The sequence below is a fragment of the Podarcis raffonei genome, chromosome 1 (genome assembly GCF_027172205.1).
Source record: "Podarcis raffonei isolate rPodRaf1 chromosome 1, rPodRaf1.pri, whole genome shotgun sequence".
Taxonomy (NCBI): domain Eukaryota; kingdom Metazoa; phylum Chordata; class Lepidosauria; order Squamata; family Lacertidae; genus Podarcis; species Podarcis raffonei.
Genome location: NC_070602.1, coordinates 30,134,642 through 30,157,965, shown reverse-complemented (window position 1 = coordinate 30,157,965; position 23,324 = coordinate 30,134,642). Strand labels below are relative to the sequence as shown.

Sequence of the window (23,324 nt, the reverse complement as noted above, 5' to 3'; positions counted from 1 at the left end):
ATGCCCTGCTTCTTAAGTGTCTCACAAGCGCTTTTTGTGTAGAGTACAAGAATTTTTAGAATGCCCTTTGGACATTTGCAACTCTCAGATTATTTCACAGGCCTAAAAAAACCGCTGCTGCCCATTAAATAACAAAGCAGAGTCTTTTCTCTGGGGTGCTTGTAGCTCCATTTTGTGAGGAGGAGACAAGCAGCTGTTCTGCCCAAGCAAATCTGTGACTGATTTTGTTACATTGCATATTTGCTCAGGAATGCATAACATAATAACCTCTGTCTTGTCCCATATATATTCTTACTAAACCAAAAAACTCTCAAACATTGTAACCTTTCCTCACAGGGGAAATCCTTCAACCCCCTGATTCTGGTTACTTTTTTCTACAGCTTTTCCAGATCCTGACTTTTCCATTTACATCAACAATATGAACATATAGAAATGCATATTAATCATCCATGTTCATAACCCTGTTCAGGCTACCACAGAAATTTCACTTTACATACAACATGGGGAAAGGGAATACACAGACATAAGAAATGAGTTGACTTATCTGTAAACAACCTGTTGTATTGAGACAGGCTTCCCCAGGAACATAAATCAATCCCATTTCTCTGTCCATCGGTGTGTTACATGCGAAGTCCACAGATCGCACACTAAGGCCAATGACCAGTCATAGATCTGGGTTGTTGGTGAGATCTGAGAGTGTCTTCTCATATGAACACACCACCCAGTGGCGGTGCTTCATGCTCCAGCACTGGGGGGTGGAGAGCAGGCCGGGGCGGGGCTGGCATGTGTCCCAGGGTCATGGCGCACCGCCCGCAGGGTTGTGGCGCCCAATGCAGGTGGGGGAGCAGCCGCGATGGCATTCCACCAGGATCGCACTGCCGGGGGTGGTGCGCTCCCCCCGCACTCCTCTTCCTCCACCAGTGACACCACCATTTGAAAACAGCTTCTAGGAGCATAGGAAGATGCCTTACACTGAGTTGCAGTGGCATAGTGGGGGGGCAGAGGGGTGGTTGCCTTGGGTGCAAAATTGTTAGGGGTGCAAAATTTCAACACCTGGTGTTGCCTCAAGGCAGCTGTGTGCTTCTGATGCTAGGCTCCATAGAAACCAGGAAGTTTCCATGTGAACCAGGAAGTAACCTCTCCAGAGAAAGGAAAAAATTCCTCTAATCCCTGTGGCTGCAATGACACGAACACCATTAGGCAGTTGAATGCACTTGCGTACTGCGTCAGTTTCCCTCCCTCTCACTCACCCAGCCCCGGGCACTAGCAACCCATGCTACACCACTGGAGCATTGGGTCCATCTAGCTCAGTCATTTTTGCATTGACCATCAGTGGCAGTTCTGCAGGGTTTCAGGCAGAGGCCTCGCCCAGCCCTACCTCCTGAAGATGTTGGGGGTTGAACCCGGGACTTCCTGCGTGCAAAGCAGATGCTCTGTCCCTGAGCTACAGCCCTTCCCTATCCAGAAGAACCTTGCACAAGGCTGAGCTGCCCCCCGTTTGTAAGGCCAGTCCTGAACTCCATGCCTGGGGGTGATAAGCCAACTTCAGATTGCTTTATTTGTGTGGACCAGGGAATTCCCTACACACACACCCTTGCAGCATGGTCACTAGTCACATGCAGTTGTGTATCATTTTCCAGCTGGGTGGGGGGAAACCCATTCAGTTATTGGTTGGGAATCTGAACTGAAATGCAAGCATTAATGTGCATTTGTACAATAGTGTAGCTCTTATCTTTTATTTCAGTTAACAAAATTTATATACCGCTTAACTGTCAGAAAACACTCTAAGCAGTGAACAAAAATATAAAACATTACAATTTTTGATTATAAAAACAATTAAAAACTGGTATCTATAACATTTCAGCGATGGTTAAAACCAACCTTACCTAAAAAGGAGATAAAACACATGTAATTTCTACATGTCTGGATAGGCGTGCCTGAACTAAAATGTTTTAAGCAGATACAGAAAAGAATAATTCATTCATTCATTCATTCATTGGAAGATCACAGGACAGTTTACAATATAAAAATACAATTCTTATATAGAACAATAACGAACAAAAACAATGCCCGCCCCAATCCAGAAGCCTGTCCTCAAAGCCAGAGAGCTCCGCCCTGGAGCAAGCGAAGTAAAAACTGAAGACAATTGCCTCTGAGCATGTACAGAGCGCCACTGTAACAACAATCCGTTCCCAAAATCCGGGGCTAAGAATACGCAGCAGAGCGCGCGTCTTGCATACAGCTTTAGAAAGGGAAGGCAAGAAGGGGGCTTTGGGCTGAGAGACACCCCTCCCTCTCTCCTCGGCCGCTCTGGCTACAACCAAACTTGCAGCAGCCTGCCTGATTTGGGGCGGGGGGTGTCACTGTCCCTTTAACTAGCCGCGGCCGCCAGGAAGCAACGCATGCGCAGGGCGAGTTTGGCTTCAGGGGTGGGTGGGATGGAGGGAGAGAGACCCAGCGGCGGCCGCCCCCCGGTGTCGCCCTCGGGCGCTTGAGCACAGCCAGCACCAGGCTGGTGCCTATCTATTTTTTGCGCGAGCGCTTGGGCCCGAGGCGCCGCCTGCAGGTTCCGCAGACCGCGGCCCTCGCGCGCCGGAGGAGCAGCCACAGCAGCATCTGCCCCGCCGGCGGCTCCTCCTCCTCGTAGTCCTGCGGGCAAAGAGAGCCGCTGCCTCAGAGCGGGCGGGCGGGCCTTTGTCCCTCCGGCTCAGCCGCACACACGGCTAGCGGGTCTGGCCGAGAGGAAGCAAGCGAGCGAGCGCGCGCCCCTTCCCCGGCTTCTCTCCCGCGCGCGCCCGCCTCGCCCCGCAGCCGCGCTCTTGGCATTGTGACAGGAGCTGAGCTCACCTGCCTCGCAGCCGGCCGGCTTTGGGCTGCGCCTCAGAAGGACCCCGCGAGGGTGAGGAAGAGGAGGAGGAGGAGGAGAAGAAGCACCACCCCGCCTCCTTCTCCCTCCCTCCCTCTCTTCCCTTCTGCAGCCGGCAGAAGAGCGGCTCCTCCGCTCGCCTGCGCCTGACTCCCGTTGCCGCCACCGCCGCCTTTTGTTTGGCTTCTCTCAGCCGCCGGGCGGGCGGGCGGGCGGCGAGTCTCTCCGTTGGCTCCCTTGGGATGGTTTCGTGGACTTGCTGCTCTACCGGCTGGCGATGCCCTGCTAGGTGAGTGAGGAATTTCAGATCGAATAAGAATTAGGAACATTTTTTTTTAAGTATGCATTTCTCCCACCCCCCAAAAAAACCCTAAATCCGCATCATTGCTGCGCCCCTGCATGTGAACGGAGAGCGATTTCGTGCAATCGCTTCGGGGCTCCTCCGCCCTCCTGGTTGGCGGGCGGGCGGGCGAGTTTGGCCCTGGGCTCCCCTGGGCGCTGCGGGCTCCGGGCGTGAATGAGCCACACCCTCTTTGTCTCGTCTGTCTTCAAGGGCCTCGGCTCGCTAACTGCCATGTCTCCAGCAGCGGCCACCTCGGGCCCCAGCAAGCGCCAGAGGCCCGGCAGCGCGGCGGCGCCCTAAGCGAGCGGGACGCCGAGCCGGTGGATGCGGCCGCCGGCATGTCGGGCGGCAGAGTGGACGGCGGCGGGAGCGGCGCGGCCGCGCATCGGAGGTCCGAGGCCAGCGAAGGGGTGGCGCAGAGAGACGAGGAGCAGGAAGAAGATGCGGAGGAAGATCTCCGAGATGGAGGAGTCCCTTTCTTCGTCAACCGAGGCGGGTTGCCCGTCAACGAGGCCACCTGGGAGAGGATGTGGAAGCACGTGGCCAAGATCCACCCCGAGGGAGAAAGGGTGGCCCTGAGGATCCGGGGAGCCAGTGACCTGCCCAAGGTGAGAGGGAGCTGTTTTGTGCAGGACGAAGGCAGGTGTGAACTGAATCTCGGAGTTAAACGCCAGCGAATGAATGAAATGGGAAGATGGAGGGGGAGGGGGAGGGGGAGGGGGAGGGGGAATCTGGGATTGAAACCCGGCAATGTCAAGATTTTAGTTCATAGTGAGGAAGGAGGTGAACTGCAGAGTGAGCATGCAAACTGCTGGGGTTCTGCCTTTGCATACCTGAGATGGTATCAACAGGTCTTTGATGTTTTTGTGTCGTCTACATTAGCGACTTCTTGATTGTTAATGGAGTCAGGATCTTCCATAGCAGCACAAGGGAATGCAGAATTCTTGGAACAATCTTTGGGAATGCGGAATGCTCCCTGTTTTGATGAGGAGTGTGCTCAGATTGGCTCCAGAAGAGCCCTTTGTGTGCATGAGTGATTGAGGTAACTCAAGTAGCCTCTGATAGCACTATCCGGCTTTTGAACAACTTTGTTAAAATATTAATGCTGAAAGCATATGAGGTTGGGACCTGTGCTGGGGTAAAGTAACTGAATAACATGCACATCATCATCCAAGGCTGTATAACTGTGTGTTGAGAATTGACTTGCAAAAGGGCTACAGAATCGGCATACTGCAGCTAATTTGGGCTAGAAAAGGAACCGTTTTGAGGAAGAGACGGTATTAGGAAATTTTTTGCCATAATTTTTATACTGGACGGATGAGGCTAGTATGCTACTCTTGATGCCTACAGTATGATATGAAAAGGTCTCAAAGTCTCTCTTTGTCCTGCCACCAGGCACGCAACATTACAAGAGTTTCATTTATTGAAAGAGGAGTGCAAAAAAGGCACTTCAGGCTCCCTGTTACACCATTTGATTCCACTGGAGACATTGTGGTTTTTAAAGGGCAACATATAGATACTACATTTTGTTAAAGGGCAATGCACAAAATAGAAAAGCTTCAAATCTGTTGACCTGCTGCCATAAGAAGTCAGATAACATGGCTTTTAGTGGGAAAAGTTTATAGCCATTGCAACATTAAGCCGATCAAAGCTTTGGGATTTTGATAAACTCTGGGGATTATTATTATTTTTAAATGCAGTGGAGGAAGCCAGCTCAATTCCAGTTGTGTTCAAGTACAGAGGAGAAAGAGTTATTGGTTGCTGTTTCCACCTGTGTTTTTAAAGGGCACAATCACTTATTGGAGGCTATTTCTGCCCTTCCTTTTAAAGAATAAAATATTAGTGAAACCTATGTGACTCTCCAAAGATTGAAGAATCAGTATACTGATATATATTGGGGGGAGTGGGGCTAAAGCATGATCTTTGAGGTAGTCCAGGACACCGAATGGGTTGGGTATTTCTCAGATGAACCTCCATGAAAGTGTGGAGGAGTGGCTACATGAGTTAAGCCCCAAAACATCATAAAACCCTCCCCAATAGGAGGTTCCCAGAGAAGGCGCTCTCAGCTTCCACACAAGAAATGCTTCAGAATGCATTGTAAAACGTACGATTTCTTATAACGGTTCTAACCAAAAGGTGCTTTCAGAACACCAAGAGAGCAGTATGCCACCTGTATGAAGGCAACAAAGTGTGTACACAGACCAGAAGATGCATTTGCAGAAGGGAAGGCAGCAAATGCACTTCACCATTGTATGTGTGTACACACCCACAGACTAAGGATTGCTCTTACTTGCTGTGTGCTGAAGGCGTCTCTGAAATGAACCAACGTAGGAAACCAAATTCCAGATCAGAGCAGCCATCTTATTATGTTGTGGCAAAAATGACTAGTAGCCGTCAACATTTATCATGGTCTGAGCTTGGTCAAGGTGCCTGAAGTGATCTAGACACTAAATGCATAGGGAAGATTCAGGAAAAAGAGTTGCAAAAGAGTTGTAGGTGCCAACTTGTATCAAATCAAATAGTATAACATTTAATGGAGGCAGACAAAATGTGAATGCCGCTTGGGCGGTTGGGGTTTTTAATAGAATCCTGCAGCCCAGATCCTGAGGTGCAAAGAATGGATTCAGGGTGGACCGGATACCTCTAAGCACATGCTCAGCCCAGGAATTTGTGGCCAGTACTAGAATCTGGCGCACAAGTTCTTTCACAAAAACATTCACCCCACCTCAAGCACACACACACACAACCCGCCAGAACAAGATTGGAGGTAGGAGATCTTTCTGGGTGTTCCTAGTGTTAGACAATTGGCAGCCAGAAGCTCTTGCTGATCTACTGGAAATTGGGATGCTGACGAATTCCAACTGAAATAGAAACAGGAACAGAAATGGCCAAAGTTCACTTATTCACCCCATGTCCAAAGTAGAAATCAATCCAGTGAATACAATCAATATTCACTGCTGTGGTTTCTTTTAGTCCACATACAATATGTATTGTGTTTCCTTTGCACTGAAATGAATGAGGCGCAATAACGCAAAGACAACATAACTTGAATAATTTACTGTGTAAATTATGTAGCAGTTTTTGGCAGAAGGCAAACTGCAGTGGAATGGAAACAGTGCTGCGTGCAACTGATATGGGGCAAGATGGGAAGCAATGCCATTGTACATCCCTAACTGCCAGTCACCTGGAGAGCTACCCATACATCTTCAGCTACGTTCTCCACACCCTTGATCTAGGGAGATTCCTCAGTAGCATGTGATGGGATCCCTGTTGTGCACCGACAGTGGGGGAAAGTTTCCAGGGGTTTGCAATGGTAGCAAGCAGTTAAAGGTGCCAAAACCAGAAGGTTTGCCACATGGCTGCATTTTCAAGTAGTTTCCATGCTGAGGACTACATGCATGAGTGGGACCTTGGCTGCAGTTACCATGTATGGCAGATGGTTAGCATGTTTGCCTCAGACAAAACAGCTGTTAATAGCGAATGCAAGCAGTATTAAGTGGAGTCCACTCTACTTCCCCATTTCAAGAGTGCTGGCTTTCCATCTGTCCTTGCTCTCCCCAGACTGCTGTCTCCCTTGGCTCACCCAACTCAGCCAGCTGGCATTGCAATGCCCCCAATGCCCCCAATGCTGTCTTTCCCTTCCTCATGCTCTTTAGTAAGGTTGGGTAGCTTTCCATAATTTATTTATTATAAAAAATCCAATACACAATTCTCTGGGTGATGTGTAGGAAGTTTTTGGACAAGTTTTTAAAGAAGAACAAAATAGATAAAAGACCATCCAAATGCCACCATATCATCCATAATGAGCACAGAGAGCAAAATCTAATAGCAGCCACAGCCACTTGTATCAAGTGGTCTTGATCTCAGAAAGCTAAAAACAGCCCAGCTGCGAAAGGTAAAAAAAAAAGTATAAATTGTTCAATGTAATTAATATTAAAATGTTATTTTAAAATGGGAGAGTGTTAAATAGTTGTGGGAGAACAAAAAGTTGTGGTGTGCAGAAAGGCCAATTAAGTAGGTGCCATGGAGGTGTTCCTCAGTTGGGATGAAGTAGGGTCATGGCTGCATCCATGGAGTACCGGTAACTCTCTGTGCTTGAGCCTGAAGGAGCACTTTAAAAAGGGGCCTCCATTGATTATATTAAGGTACAGAGAGGTCCATAAGGGGAGATTTGGGAATATGGTTATAGAAGATCCAGAAGGACTTGTTTATTATGAAAGAAGTGGACAAAAGTGCATCTCAGAGTTAGTACTGGGCTATATTATGTACCACCTAAGACCACATTAAAGGTACATGATACTTTATCATTGTATATTATCGCCAAATGTTTTCCCTAGATGCTTTGAGATTTAATGCTAGAACACACTAGACCTGCCAAATCTCCACAGTTCCAAAGCATCTCTGTGATATATTTTTCTGCAGACTTCATATCTGGATGAGATCCAGTCCCAAGTTCTCAGAGTCAAACATGGGTGGCTGGCAAGTCTAGTAGTTCAATGCCAGGAATTCACACTTAGATTTATGGTTTTGTCTGTATTGCAAAATGCAATGTGAGTATTTTGTGTGGGAGCGGTTGCAAACTAACAATGGTGTTCACTGTCCTGCCTCTGAGGAAATATATTGCAAATCTTCTACAATGTAGACTCTCCAGTAAAGCATTGTCTTTGTTGGGGTCCCTCTAAACCTTGACCACTTTAATGTTGCATTAGGTGCCCAGTTATCTCTGTTGGTATCCTACAGTGAATGCACACTGCCCGTCCACATGGAGACCATCTTATTACATGCAAACTTTTCTGCTTCCTTTCAGATATTCCCCTGAATGTGATGAAGCAATTCCTAATCATGTTAACTGGCTCTGGAATCAAACTTAAGAAGAACAGGCTTTCAATCCTTGAAAAAAATCCAAAATGTCTAAGACCAAACAGCCATGCATTTAAAGGGGGGAGGGGAGGACATCGTGTGGACACCCCTACATTAAAGGGGAGAAAGACAGGTGCAAATCCACATTTTTCTCTGATGTGGACAAGCACACTGTCTCTTCTTGGCTGTGTTGCTGACTTCACTGAGTAGCCATAAGCATGACACTCTGCTTTTCAAAGCTCTTCAGAAAGGGCTAGCAGCCACAGATTTATGTTTCCTTTTAGCAGTTGCTTGGATCAATTAAAGCTTTTGCTTGGACATATTTTGAGTGGAAAGCAGCAGGGCAGTGTCCCAACAAAGCATTAACACAGCTTATCAGTTAGCTCTGAGATAAAAGGGACAGATTACTGTCTCTCATTCTGCCCTCCCTCCCTTTCACTAAGTGAAGACTAGGATCCTGGATAAAGAGGAAACCTTAACCTAGTCTGGGCTCCAGGCCCAGGTTTGTGTAGAGTATACTGGATTCCTCATCAGTTTAATTGCTTAAGTGAAGGACTAGTTATAGGTATTAGGAGATTCTTCTGCACTTTTAAGTGGTTTCAGTTACACTGGGAATATTTCATATGCGCTCGAGGTAAATCAGATGGGGAGAAGCAGCAACAGCAACTTCTGCTTCTTCCAGCAGAGGAGGAAGCAACCAAGAGTACTGTACTGTTTTTTAACACAGCTGCAATTTAGATAAGGCACAACTTCTGTATGGATTAGGTTGACTAGCAACTCTTCTAGTATTTGGAAGGTTGTGTGTGGAGGTTTGTTGGTTTTTAGGTTTTAGTGCCTCCACCATTCACTTGTTATCTGTAGCTTAGCTCCTTGGCTTAAGGAGTGTGTTTTTGATTTAAAAAAAGAAAAAAATCTGGAATCTCCCAGGCAGTTCTCTCCTGTACAGCTCTTACACCTTAAAAATGCCCAAGTGCCTGCACTGCATTTCTGGAAGCCCATCTAGCATTATCACTTTGCTTGGCAAGTACATTTCAGCTCTCCGTTTTCTCTTTCTCTGGTGCACACCCTTTCTGGAGAAACTAATAACTGCTAAATGTTGCACCCACCTGAAGTCATAGACCTTTAATGGCTCTGCCTAAGGGCTGGTCTCGGTGCGTTTAGCATGCTTAGCTTTCAGACCACAGCTCATCATCTTCAATAGTAACAAGCTCTACAGCACTAGGAGTGGCTGTAGGTTCTCTAATTCCTACCCCTCATTTTAATCACCTTCTGCCAAGAGTGACTGCGTAATACTGCTAGCTGGGACTCCTGCGCTGTTGTTCCCTAAGAGATGTGAAATGTGTTCCTCATTCACAGGAATAATCTGTCCATTTCACCTGCATCTACTTGCTGCTGCTACTTGTTAACGTTGGCATAACACTCCTTAAGTCTGTGATGCACATTTTTTATTTCTGCTGCAACTGCTTCCCAAATCACTTTGTGGTATCCTCCCAGCTCATCCTGCATATCACAGCTCTTTCCTTTTTTGAGAATTTTTTGAAATAATCAGACTTCTCTTTTAGCTTATCTGAAAATGGAATAATTCTCTCTTGCTTTCTTGCTCTGCATTACTAACCTCAGGTGACCGGTAATAAAAATGAGCTATTCCGTGTGGTTCTGTGGAACGATGATTCAATGTGCCTTCGGTGCTGTGTCTGGGTGTGGGCTGTGTCTGTAAGTTGATGTCTGTTTGGTGATCTCATACCTTGCCTCCACCCTCCCCCTCTTATGCACAGATTCCCATACCAAGTGTGCCTACGCTCCAGCCGTCCACTCTTATCCCTGAGCGCCTGGAAGCTGTACAGCGTTATATCAGGGAGCTTCAGTATCCTTTTAACCTCTGCCACATTGCCAAGGAATGAAAAGGGAAGCCGGGCAAGTTCCCTGCTTTGACCACAAAAAAGAATTTCTGCCTGCTTGGCACTTTAGACCAACTGGGGAAAGAAGCCCAGTCCCCTCCCAAAGGAAACTGCTGTTTGTGGTTTTGCCATCTAAAACTAGCTTCCTTTTGTTTGTTCCCTTGGCATCTCAGCATCCTCTGTGTAAGCAAGATGAAGTTAATCCATTGCAGGCTTCTGGTATGAGAAATGCATTTTACTTGATGCCCATTGTGCAATCCAAAAGGAGGAACTCTGCATTTAATTCTTTGAGGAAGGTCAGGGACAGGAGATAATGTGCTGCTCTCCTCTGCCTAGCTTTGGTGAGGAAGAGGTATTTAACATGTTGCTGAAGGCTCTTGGCTATGCTAAAAGCCAACTGTGTAGGTGCCCATAACTGCAACTGGCACCAGTGGGAGCTTTTCTGTGGCTGCATGGCCAGAGAGGGGATAGAATTTCATTAGTATTGTGGCCAGAGGGAGAAGGGTTAAACTTCTCCATGCACAACTGCAGCCCTGATGAAAATTGGGAGCTGTGGACTTGCTATTAAATCATAAAAGCAACAGCCTTGGCATGGTTTCTAATTATGCATCTAGCATTACATCTAGTTTGTCCCAGAGCACCCAATTTCTCTTTTTGTTGTTTTTGTGCTGTTGATGCTTTGCTAGCTAGGAGTTTTGTGATTGTAGCAACTTTCCCCCCTTTTGTCACCTCTTCCAAGCTGTGTGGCCCTTAATTCCTTGTTCCCAGGTACAATCACACTGGGACACAGTTCTTTGAAATCAAGAAAAGCAGGCCTTTGACTGGGTAAGTACTATCACTCTGAAGTCATCCCTGTTGGATCTTACCTTCTCTGAAGACTCTACTGAGGCTGGCCAAAAGGCCCAGGCTGAGCTCTTTGTTGGCTGATGTCTCAATGACTTGCCTCCCAGGGGAGGCACAGCACAAAAACTGAACTCAAGTTGGATGCAGCTGCTTGGAGTTTTGACTTCTTGCCCAAACTACAGTACAAGAGCACAGTACTCTTCCAGATGCTGAGGTCCTGGAAAGTATGCATAATAGTCTGTAAAAGAGCAAGGTTCTGTCTTTATTTTCTGGATTTATAAGCCTTACACAGTCCATATACTTCCTGCTTCGGTATCCCTGAACTCCATGCAGCATAGTATCTCGGAACCTCTGCCATTATTGATGTCTTGCTTATATAAAGACGTTCAACTCATTTAATGAACACTGGAGCTGTACATTCCTGATTACACGTGGCTTTTTGCAGACCTCCATTCCACCTTGCACTTGTTCCTCCTACCTTGGGACATCAAATAACAGAAGAGGAACACCACGGGTTTGATCAAAATAGAAATTAATCCAAATATATGTGCAGGGTGCAGTCTGGCTTGGAAGATGAATTGTCACTGAATTATTGAAGGGAAACTGTGTGTCATCAGTGAGGGAGAGGGATGTGGTGAGGAACTGAGTCTGAATCAAGGGTTTTCCCTCCGTCCTTGCGCGACCAGACCATTCTGTCCTCTCCCAGACCATTCTCTCTACCTATGTTCTGCTTGACACTAGTTCCCCCCCTTAATTCTCTTGCTCCTCCTGTTGTCTTTTTCCGTAGGCTGATGGATCTGGCCAAAGAAATGACAAAAGAGGCTCTGCCAATCAAGTGTCTGGAAGCTGTGATCCTGGGAATGTATCCTTTTCTCTCAGGGGAGTGTGTGCATATCAATTCAAGCACAGTAATTTCAACAGGATGGCTTTAATACTGTAGCATTTGAAGCCCACCATGTCATGTCCTGTCAAACCAGCTAGCAAAATACATCTGGTATTACCAAGCATTCTATTTGGGGGAACAAATTCTTACTATAATAAAAAAAAAAATATTCAGGAGGTGACAAAAGACCGACATCAAGGAAGGGCATGGTGAGTTTCCTCAGGCAGGGAGTTCTCTTGTGTCTCAACCAAGAAGAACCAAATGAGCTTTGTACCAAATAGCCTTTTTGGTCCGCTGATGCTTCAGGACTATGCCCAAGTACATGACTGCATGTGGATATCACTTAGAGGAGAAGGTCCCTCCAAAGCAGATAGGTCTGTTCAGCTTGTATCTTCAGGTGAGATCAATGGGGTTTGCTATCTAGATCTACCTATCTCCATAGTCCTAAGAGTAGGACATAATCAACCAAGGTGTCTAAGATATTGTTGGAGATGTGGGGAAGGGCCCTTACTATATTCTTCTTTCTGTTGTACCACCTGTTTCCTAAATGCTTCACCATTCACAGTTACCTCACCAACAACATGCCAACCCTGGAGCGTTTCCCCATCAGCTTCAAAACCTACTTCTCAGGGAACTACTTCCGCCATATTGTGCTGGGAGTGAACTTTGGGGGCCGCTACGGTGCCCTGGGCATTAGTCGGCGTGAGGATCTCATGTACAAAGCGCCCACCTTCCGCACACTGAGCGAACTGATCTTTGACTATGAGGAGGCCTACCGGCGCTGTTGGCACACCCTGAAAAAGGTGAAGCTTGGCCAGTGTGTGTCCCATGACCCACATAGTGTGGAGCAGATTGAGTGGAAGCACTCCATCTTGGATGTGGAGAAGCTGGGCCGTGAGGACTTCCGCAAGGAGCTCGAGAGGCATTCCCGGGACATGAGGCTGAAGGTGAGTGGGTGGGAGGTGGTGTTACCTTGCGAGTAGTTTATTAACGCTGAGTTCTGTTTGCTGGGGTCAAGCCTTAAAGCCAAAAGCCCTCGGTTGAGTTTGTCTAGTTCAGGGGTAGCCAACATGTTTCCCTCCAGAGGTTGTTGGACAATTACTATCATGACCATTATAATCATTATTCATTAAATTTGTATACTGCTCTTCATCCGTAGATCTCAGGGGTAGTTCACAGCATAAAAATACAAGGTAAAAACGCAAAATGCATAATAAGAAAAAGAACAAACCAAACCAAACCAAACCAATAACCTCCTCTCCCCTCCTACAATTAGCTCCAATCATGCCTGACCATTGGCCATGCTGACAAGGTCTGATGGGATTTGTGGAGGACGCCGTGTTTGCTGTCCTTGAATCCTCTTACTTGGATGCCTGTTAATGAATTTTATATGCCACGCTTTAGGGCAAAGTCTTGAAGAGTCTCTTGAGTGCTAGGCAGAAGTGGGCTAAGGAATGGAAAGGAGAGGAGAATTGTTTGCTTCTCCATTTATCCAGGTCTCAGATCTGTCTGTTTACTCCATTTTAATATTGTGTTTTTATTAACAAACTGATAGCCGCAGTATATCGTTTATTCTGTAGATGTACCTAGGATTCCATCAGGCTGCAGCAGACGGAACCAGGGCTACTCTCTCTCTCTGAGAGAGCAGCTTGCTTTGGTTCCTTTCTCTCCCTGAACTGTTTTATATTCCAGTTGGTCATTACACAATAGCTACTATATTTCTGTAAGAATTGGTGTGTACCGTATTTTTCCCTCTATTACACGCAGATTTTTTCTCCTAAAAAGTAAGGGGAAATGTCTGTGCGTGTTATTGAGCGAATGTGTGGTCCCTGGAGCTGACAAGCGCAAGTGAAGGCAAAAATCAGGCAAATATCAAATCGTCCGGAGAAGGGAGGAAAGCTGCTGCTTTCCTGCATTCTGCCTCAGGGTCTTACTGCCCACCCACTTCCGTTTCCTTACTGTGTTTGCTCAAACGGAACAAAGAGCAGAGAAAACCCCTCCCCTCCAGGCAAGCAGATTCCTTCTAATTCCTCTCCGTGCGTCTGGGACTCGAAGGCAACATGCAGGTTGGGGGGGGGGGAGAGAGAGAGAGCTGGCTGGCTTGTGGGGGGGGGACTTTTGCCTTCCTTTCCTCCCTCCGGTAAAACCCCTCTCCTGCATTCTTAGCCAGCTGCTTCTCTGCACACCCCTCTCCTTGTCGCTTCTATGTTTTTCCTTCCCTCCCTACTTAAAACGTGGTTCCAATCACGGATCCACATGGATCCTCAGGATCTTTGCATTGAGTCACCCCAAATTCACCATCAGATCACATAGATAGATAGATAGATAGATAGATAGATAGATTCTTTATTGTCATTACACACGTGCAACATTGCACAAGTGCAACGAAATTGGATGCCATCCCTTAAAAACAACAAAAGCAAAACAACAACAACAACCAACAAACCACATTCCAGCCACACCCACACCCATCAATCTCCCAGGTCACACTATCGAGTTACAGCATTCAAAAGGGCCACAGCTCTCGGGTAAAAACTGTTTTTCAGTCTATTTGTCCTTGACTTGATGTTTCTATATCTCCTGCCAGAAGGCAGTAGTGCAAACAGACTGTATCCCGGGTGAGATGAATCCTGCAGGATGTTGTTTGCTTTCCTAAGACAACGGGAACCGTACAATTCTTCCAAAGATGGGAGAGGTTGACCAATAATCCTTTGTGCTGTGGTTATGACCTTCTGGAGCACCTTCCTCTCCCTAGCTGTACAACTGGAGAACCAAGCACAAATACAGTATGTAAGAATGCTCTCTATGGAGCCTCGGTAGAAGGACACCAGCAGTCTCTCACTCAGATTGTTCTTCTTTAAAAGTCTGAGGAAATAAATTCTCTGCTGGGCCTTCTTCACCAGAGCAGTGGTATTTGCGCTCCAAGTCATGCCCTGATCGATAGTTACTCCCAAAAACCTGAATTCCGCCACCCTCTCCACCCGTTCCCCATTGATATACAAGGGCTGAATGTCCGCCTTTTTTTCCCTGTAATCCACCACTAATTCCTTGGTCTTAGCCGTATTAAGAGCCAGATTGTTCTCTCCACACCAAACACAGAGCCGCTCCACCTCGTCCCGATAGGCGGACTCATCCCCTCCTGAAATGAGCCCTACCACCGTAGTGTCATCAGCAAACTTGATGATTTTGTTGCTGGAATAGGTGGCTGTACAGTCATACGTATAGAGAGCATAGAGCAGGGGACTCAACACACAACCCTGTGGTGAGCCGGTGTTAAGGCTAAGGGCTGTGGACATATGTGACCCTACTCTAACCCTCTGAGAACGTTCTGACAAAAAATCCAAAACCCAGAGACAGGTGGAGTTGGAGAGTCCAATCGCCTCTAGCTTGGACACCAGTCTATGGGGGAGGATAGTGTTAAAAGCTGAGCTAAAGTCCACAAACAGCAGCCTCACATAACTCCCCGGCTGCTCCAGATGGGACAGAGCAGCATGGAGAGTAGTGGTGATAGCGTCCTCTGTGGATCTATTTGCCCTGTATGCAAACTGGTAGTTGTCAAAAGTTGATGGAAGACAGGAAATAATATGACGGCGCATCAGTTTCTCAAAACACTTCATGATAATTGGAGTCAGTGCAACTGGTCTGTAGTCGTTCAAACTACTGATTGTGGATTTTTTAGGCAGAGGGACAATAGTTGACGACTTCAGGCAGGGTGGGACAATAGACTGGTGTAAGGACTTGTTGAAGATCTTAGTAAAGACCCTCGCCAGCTGATCCGCACAGCCCTTCAACACCTTTCCAGTGATGCCATCAGGTCCAGCCGCCTTCCTCGGATTCACCATCCTCAATACCTTTCTCACCTCATGCTCCTCTACCGTGAATGAGGGGCCCCTATGGGCTGGTGGCTGTAATACCGGCGTCTCAGGTGGCTCCACATAGCAATGATCTGATGCAAAAACAGGGCTGCAATGGTGCAAAAACATGGTTATAAAGCACGGATCCACATGGATCCTCAGGATCTTTGCATTGGGTCACCCCAAATTCACCATCAGATCACATAGCATGTCCATGGCTACAGCCTGCACCAAAAAAATCACGCACCCACTGTTGCCTGGGGCTGCAATGGTACAAAAACGTGGTTACAAAGCATGGATCCACATGGATCCTCAGGATCTTTGCATTGGGTCACCCCAAATTCACCATCAGATCACATAGCATGTCCATGGCTACAGCCTGCACCAAAAAAATCACGCACCCACTGTTGCCTGGGGCTGCAATGGTGCAAAAACGTGGTTACAAAGCATGGATCCACATGGATCCTCAGGATCTTTGCATTGGGCTACCCCAAACTCACCGTCAAATCACATGTCTGTGGCCGCAGCATGAAGCACAAAAATGATACATCCACTGTTTCATTCAGAATTTTTTTTTTCTTGTTTTCCTCCTCTAAAAACTATGTGCATGTTATGGTCGGGTGCGTGTTATAGAGCGAAAAATACGGTAATTTGCTTTCCTGTGCCCCCCCCCTCCTTCATATCTCCTTTTTGTGTGGTGTCTTTTTAGATTGTAAGCATCTGGGCAGAGACCAGTTTTACTGATCATACCTAAGCCACTCTGGGAGACTTTCTAGTGGAACAGCAAGGGGGAAATGCTTTAAAATAATAACGTGTTGATGTGAGATGATGCAAGACAGCACACACTGTAGTAAAATGCATGCAGAACCACCAAGAGGTGGCACAGTAAAATGGCCAAGAATATGAGCTGGGCCATCCCTGATTAAAATCTTACTCTGCCATGCTCTGCAGCCAATCAGAAGCTGCAGAAGTCCCATTGGATGTTCGGCTTCCAAAAATAGTTCGCAAACCAAAACAGTCACTTCTGGGTTTGCGGCATTCGGGAGCCAAAACATTTGAGACCTAAGCTGTTTGAAAACCAAGGTATGAATGTAAAACCAAGGCTCTCCCCATCCTGGTGCATTCCTCTTTTGGCCTATAGCTCCAATCAGCCCCAGCCAGCATGACCAATGGTCCTAGATGGTGAGAGTTGTAGTCCAAAACATCTGGAGATTTGCAGGTTGAAGAAGGTTGATTAATGCAACATATTGGTTATATGCTTTGAACATTTCAGAAGGAGCTATACATAGATGCTTAGTGTTAGCATTCTCCGCCGTAACCTCCTTCTCCTTGCTCTTAATGTTTACTGCACTTGTCAGATGTGAATTTACATGGCTGCTGTGGGAAGAAGCTAATGGCTTCTACTGCTCATTGTCGCTTTCCTGCTCCTAGATCAGCAAAGGAACAGGGCCACCATCGCCCACCAAGGATAGGAAGAAGGATGTGTCATCCCCACAGCGAAGCCAATCCAGTCCACATCGTCGCAACAGCCGGACAGAACGGCGGTGAGCACAAAGGATGTTGATTCTATGTAGATGACCAGTCCCGATGTGGGATTTTTGTCCCCATCTCTCTCCTCATTTATTCTTATTCATTTCACTTATGAATCACTTCCCCTGAGACACTCCACAGCAATTTGCAATATAATAAAAATGTATTTGAAACAGTTGCCTATATAAAAACAGTTAAAGCAATTGCATATAGAAAATGATTTATATGAAACAGCAATAGCATATACAGTGGTACCTCAGGTTAAGTACTTAATTCGTTCCAGAGGTCCGTTCTTAACCTGAAACTGTTCTTAACCTGAAGCACCACTTTAGCTAATGGGGCCTCCAGCTGCCGCTGCACCGCCGGAGCACGATTTCTGTTCTCATCCTGAAGCAAAGTTCTTAACCCGAGGTACTATTTCTGGGTTAGCGGAGTCTGTAACCTGAAGCATATGTAACCCGAAGTACCACTGTACATACTATTAAAATCCAATAGCTGTAACAACTTATTGTAGTTTAAGCATGCAAACACATCTGCAGTGCACACTTTTTCAAACTTCATAGGTGGTTGTGAGCTGAGGCACATGTCACAAAAATTTACTTGCATCTTTTGGGTGCATACAGCCTCTGATTGCTACTTCAGCAACACCTCACTTTCCATCTGTTTGGATGTTGTGAAGTTGATCATAGCACCCACCAGCAACTTTGTGACGTTTATTTCTTTGCCATCTTTGAACTTTTAAGTGCAGCTCCTGAGTGGAGCCCTCAGTCCTACAGAGCAATTCTGCAGATGTTTATTTAGGCATAAGCCCAACTATGTTCAGCGGGGGTGTGGGGAATCTTTGGTCCTCCAGATGTTGCTGAACTACAGTTCCCATCATCCCTGGCTGTTGGCCATGCTTGCTGGTGCTGATGGGAGTTGTAGTCCAGCAACATCTGCCAGGTCAAAGGATCCCCACGTCTTCCCTAGGATGGCAGCTTTAGTGTTCCACAGGGTTGGGGCAGACATCTGCACCTGCTTCTAAGTCAAGAAGGACTTCTCTCCCTGATATGCATAGCAGAAAATAAATCCATGCCATCTGCAACCTCACCCACTTCCCTCTGGCTTGGCCAGATCACCATAGGGAAGCTTAACAAGAAGCTAGCACTACTTCCAGCCTTCCCCAAAGCTGCCACCATCTCTCTCGAGGTCCCCCAAGGGTAAAGCAGATGGATAGTTGGGGACTGAAAATGTGACTGGCCAAGCCAAGACTTGGACCTCTGCCTGAACTTACTCTTTGAACATTCAGCATGTCCAGTTGGCTGAAAATCCCTCCCATCACTGTAGTAGCTGGGTGGGGCATTGAGAGGTGCATATTCAACCCTCTCTTTGACAGTTGGAAAAGGTTCTGCACAACGATATTCCATTTCACTTGTGTTCCTCCCTTTCCCCCTTTCTCTTCCCTACCCTTTAGACCATCTGGAGAGAAGAAGCCTACAGAGCCCAAAGCTATGCCAGATCTCAACGGTTACCAAATCAGAGTATAAAGAAGTCTTCTCACCATTCAAGGATTGCTTTGTGGACACTTGTTTGGACCGAGTCTGCCCACAAGGGGCGCAAAGTGTGGGGGAAGGGGCACAGGGGGCATGAAGTGCTGTTTTCCTCCGAGGTATTTCCTGCAATGCTGACCCCCCAGAGCACTATTCTGTGGGGTACGGGGCATTCTGGGAGTTCGCTTCTCTGACTTTTAAAGGGGTGATTTCCTCCCCCTTTATATATATATTTTGTAATCCAGCAGTTAAACAAACTGCACAAGCAGTGGACTCTGCCAGTCAGTGTTGCAGTGTTGTACAGTATTGGTAAGAAAAGTCGTCTTTTTTGCTGAGTTGATGGCGAGACACTTGTGTCCGCCATCCCAATGGGAACTGAACTTCTTTTAATCCCTTTAGAGGGGCATATTTTCCACCCTTTATTTCTGAAAGAATCAAGCTGGTATGAGGCCTCGGAGAAGGAGAAGTAGTGTCTGGAATCAAAAAGCTGAATCCTGCGGAAGAATTTTTGAATTTGTACCTTCTGAGAATTTTAATATTTTTATCGAGTTGGAGTGAGGAGAAAGCAAGCACCGTCTTTGCATATGCCCTGAAACCACCATCTTGTACTTCTGTTTCAAATGATGGAGTGCCTTGTATGATGAGAACAACGCTCTCCTGCAGTTCCTGCAGCAAGGTGAAGCTGGCCGGTTTGATGTCCCAGGAAGTGAGCCTTCATAGCGGCCAGCTCAGGAGACATTTCTTGCATGCAGAAGCCAATGAATGATAGTAGCATCTTAACTGGCCTAATTGTGGCCCTTGGCCACTGTGATGCATTCAAGAGATTGGTTGGAGACCAGTTTTCCATCTCTTTACTTTCTGGTGCTATTCTGGTGTCTCGAGTGAATTGGCAGAGCATCATAGCCTTTCAAAGTGGGAGTGTGATGTGGATGCCAAGAAGAGATCCATATGACTTGACTCCATAAGTATTTCTCCCTTTTAAAGAAAAAAGGATGCTTTGCGCTCCCTCTCTTTTAGCAACACAACCCTTGCTCGTTCTCTTTATCAAGGTGTTGATTTGTTGTTGTCATTTAAAGATCACACACTGATTATTCTTAAGGTATACCCATAGCCTTTTTTTAAATGCAGATAGTAACATATAACTGGGGTACCAGCCACATCACATCCTGTGGATCTATCACTGTTTGTGCCCTCTTTTCTGGTCCGTCCGTGTGCCCACCACCTCTGCCAATCGTATTCTAGATAATGAAAAGTGGGGGGTTTTCTATGTCTGTCCTTGACTGAAGCCTTGTGTTGCCCTTCTGTCTGCCATATGTTTTTAGCAGAAAATTTGTGCCAGTGCACCTGTAAATCCTTTAAAAAAACTTAAGCCACCTTGTTAATTAAATGTGGTAGCACCTCTCAGTGCTCCATCCATGTCCCTTTCTCAAAAAACATGGATAGATAGGTGGGCGGGTGGCTGTGGGTGCAGTCGGGACAATTTCAGCACTTAATTTAAAGGGGGGGGGATCTCTGCATCTGGAATGGTCCTTGCAGATAGTGTGTATGCAGAAGACATGCCCTGGGATGATAAAGGATGATAAATTGAAATGTGGGGAGGACTAGTATGGCCACAACCTTAAAAGAAGCCTGCTCTGCAAACAGGGCTGAGATGTCCCTCCCCGGCAGCAAGTGAATCTGAGATGCTGCTGCGACAAATGATACTCGCTCTTCACTCATCCCTGTTGATTAGCTGATGGCCTCCTTGGGCTCAATTGGCTTTCAGAGCAGTGTGAACTCGTCAGTAGCTGAGAGAGGGGACAGTTCACAAAAGGGCTCATGTATTATGTAAGGGACGCAGCTTAAAGCAGTGAGGGGAAACCTGATGCTCTCCAGATGGTCTTCTGACTCCCTCTACTCCTAGCCAGCATGGTCAATGGCCAGGGATAATGGGAGTTGCAGCCCAATAACTTCTGGAGGGTTGCAAATTCCCCATCCCAGCTTCAAGAGTGCAAAGCACTTGCTCCAAAGTATCATGTTTCTTAGTTCTCTGGTTCCATAGGATTTGTTCTGGTTGTGGATTTTCCATCATCTTTTCCAGGAAGTCTGATTGCCTTTTACCACTCTTCCATCCCCCCCACCCCCCGACAGACAATATTTTCCAGGTTTTTACTTAAAGAAAAAAAGCAACTCTTTTTACTTAACTGCCTTTCTGTAGCAGGATTGAGCTGGTCTTCCTCTTGACAAGTGAGCTGCTGCAAAGTAATTAAACATTTCAGAAGATGGTGTGCTGTGGGTGTCTCTAGCTATAGGGCCAGGGAGTGTTGTCTGTGATCAGTATTTTATTTGTGAGTTGTGGACAGAGGAAGAGGCAATATGGTGTGGGGCTGTAGGGCCCAAAGAGGAGGTGAGATCTACAGTATGTTAACATAATTGGGGTGGGGAGTGGGGCGTGGGAGTTCACACGTGGAATATTTAACATGTCTTACTAAAATACAGAATGTGTACAGACACTTATGAGCCAAATGCAAACATCTCATGTTAGAAAATGTTCACAGATTAAAAAAAAAACAACCACTTTTGGAGCATTGTTTAAGAAACCCTCCAACATGCTTGTTGCCTGTCTCCTTTTTGTGTCTCTACAATTAAGAAGAAAAAGATTTTAAATATGACTGGATCATATTTATATTTAAAGATGGATGTTCTTTTTGTAGTTCACATCGAGCCTAATTTTAGGTAATAAATAGTGAAATTCTACTGAAAACGAAGCCCGTATTAATCCATTAGCAATTGCCTGTGTTGAAATGTCTGAAACATATTCCTCTTTAGAATAGTGGGTCCTCTCATCAAACTCCTCCAACTATTCCTTGTTTTTTATCTTCCCTAGCTTGTTAACTGCCAAGTTTATCTGCAAAAGAAATGCATCATGAAGGGGGGGGGAGGGATCACATTCATTACTGGGGCCATGAACCTTTGGTGGCTGAGAGATGAGCCTTAATGTTTAGCCATCCTCCAGAGCTGGAGAAGTTGAGCCAAGTTTCAAGATTAGATGTAAAGATGGTCCATCATGTGGTCCTTGAGGTGAACTGATAGTGATCTTTCTGCAGGAAGACCCTTACAAAGAAGCAGTCTAGGTTTGGTGGGTTGCATTGTTTATGAAACTTGCAACTAATGAGAAAGTAAACATTACACACAATTGGAACAAGTGTTCTTTTGCAAAGCCATGTAGCAGTCTCTGCCTGTTTTTTTCTTTGTTTTGTTTTCTTAAAAGACTGGCTGTAAACAGAGAGAATGCTTTAGTTGGCAAGCTGGAACAGACTCTGCAACCACCAATTCAGCTGTGGCAGAGGTGAGAACTGGGTATATTTGCAACAAAAAGGCACAAGGGGAAAACAGTTTTAGTGATCTTGAAGAAGAGTTTGGATTTGATATCCCGCTTTATCACTACCCTAAGGAGTCTCAAAGTGGCTAACAATCTCCTTTCCCTTCCTCCCCCACAACAAACACTCTGTGAGGTGAGTGAGGCTGAGAGACTTCAGAGAAGTGTGACTAGCCCAAGGTCACCCAGCAGCTGCGGAGGAGGAGCGGGGAATTGAACCCAGTCCACCAGATTATGAGTCTACCACTCTTAACCACTACACCACGCTAGAAGAAGCTGTTTGCTTTCTCTGCTGAGCTTTATAATTACAGCAAAGGGGGCTGTGACAGAAGGTTAGGAAAGAACTCATCAATTGTCACCAAACTCATGGGTGCGAGTGTTTTGAACCACTGGTCCCAAAGAAGGATGTCAAAAAATGCCAGAATGACCAGTTCTAGTGCTTTATTAAAAGAATGGTATTGACTTACAGCAGTTGAGCCTGCCAGGTCTCCCTGCCTTTACAGATGTTGGACAGACATCGCAGCAAGGAGATGGCTTGCCCATACACCCAAGCAAACATTCATGCCTTCTTTCTACACAGAGCAGCATACGTCACTCTGGCCAGGGCTTCCCATCACTCCACCTGCCCAGATGAGGGCGTAGGTGGCAAATGCCCAAGTCTTACAGATAGTTTCCCTTTCTGGGCTCAGAGCCCACCACCCCAAGCTCACAGATAAGGGTAGCATCAAAGTGAGTCAATTAGCCTATATCAAAGCAAGTGATTATAAATATATATGAGCTCAGGGTTACAACAACTACTAATTAATTGTGGGGTTACCTTGCTCCCCAGTTCAGGGGAACAACAGGTTGACTTAAAGCAGTTCTGATTAAACTCTACCTGGAGGAAACACAAGGCACTTGTTGGAGAACCTCTGCGTGTTGCAGACACCCTGGAGCAGGTCTGGAACCAGTTTGTACAACTGAGAAGCTGCTGTTCCCCTTGATGAACAGAGCCTGTGCCCCCAAACAAGCACCACCAAGCTGCCTATTGCAGAATATGATGCATAGTGGAAGGAAAGCTTGTTTGCTATTTCTGATTTCTACACTGGGGAACCTTTGCCTAACCTTTGGACTCCTGGCATCAGTGCATCAAAAACAACTGCCTTTGAAGGATGGCCAGTAAACAAATCACTGCATATCTCTCGCAACACAAACCTATGTGTCTACACTTGTCTTCTGCTTGTGGAATACTCTCCCCAAGAAGGCCCTTATTACATATCTTTGGGCACCAGGCAAAAAAAGTTAATATTCCCCAGGCCTTTGGATAATTCTAACCAATGGCCTTTTAAACTATGGAGGGGGTATTGTTTGTTTGTTACAA

The 23,324-nt window shown here is 46.3% G+C and overlaps 1 protein-coding gene across 3 annotated transcripts; it reads left to right on the top strand.

The window, feature by feature from the left end:
* The first annotated feature begins 2,625 nt into the window (after positions 1-2,625).
* Positions 2,626-20,722, top strand: VASH1 (vasohibin 1). 3 transcript variants are annotated; one of them, XM_053378766.1, is made up of 8 exons: positions 2,626-3,155; positions 3,454-3,817; positions 9,845-9,933; positions 10,736-10,792; positions 11,598-11,672; positions 12,259-12,640; positions 16,979-17,091; positions 18,531-20,722. In XM_053378766.1, exons 1-8 carry the CDS (start codon positions 3,109-3,111, stop codon positions 18,601-18,603), a joined length of 1,200 nt encoding a protein of 399 aa, XP_053234741.1. In that variant the 5' UTR covers positions 2,626-3,108; the 3' UTR covers positions 18,604-20,722. The 3 variants fall into 3 exon arrangements, with proteins under 3 accessions (XP_053234741.1, XP_053234734.1, XP_053234744.1); XM_053378759.1 differs by having other exon boundaries at positions 3,451-3,817; XM_053378769.1 differs by having other exon boundaries at positions 2,628-3,155; positions 3,420-3,817.
* The last annotated feature ends 2,602 nt before the right edge of the window (positions 20,723-23,324 follow it).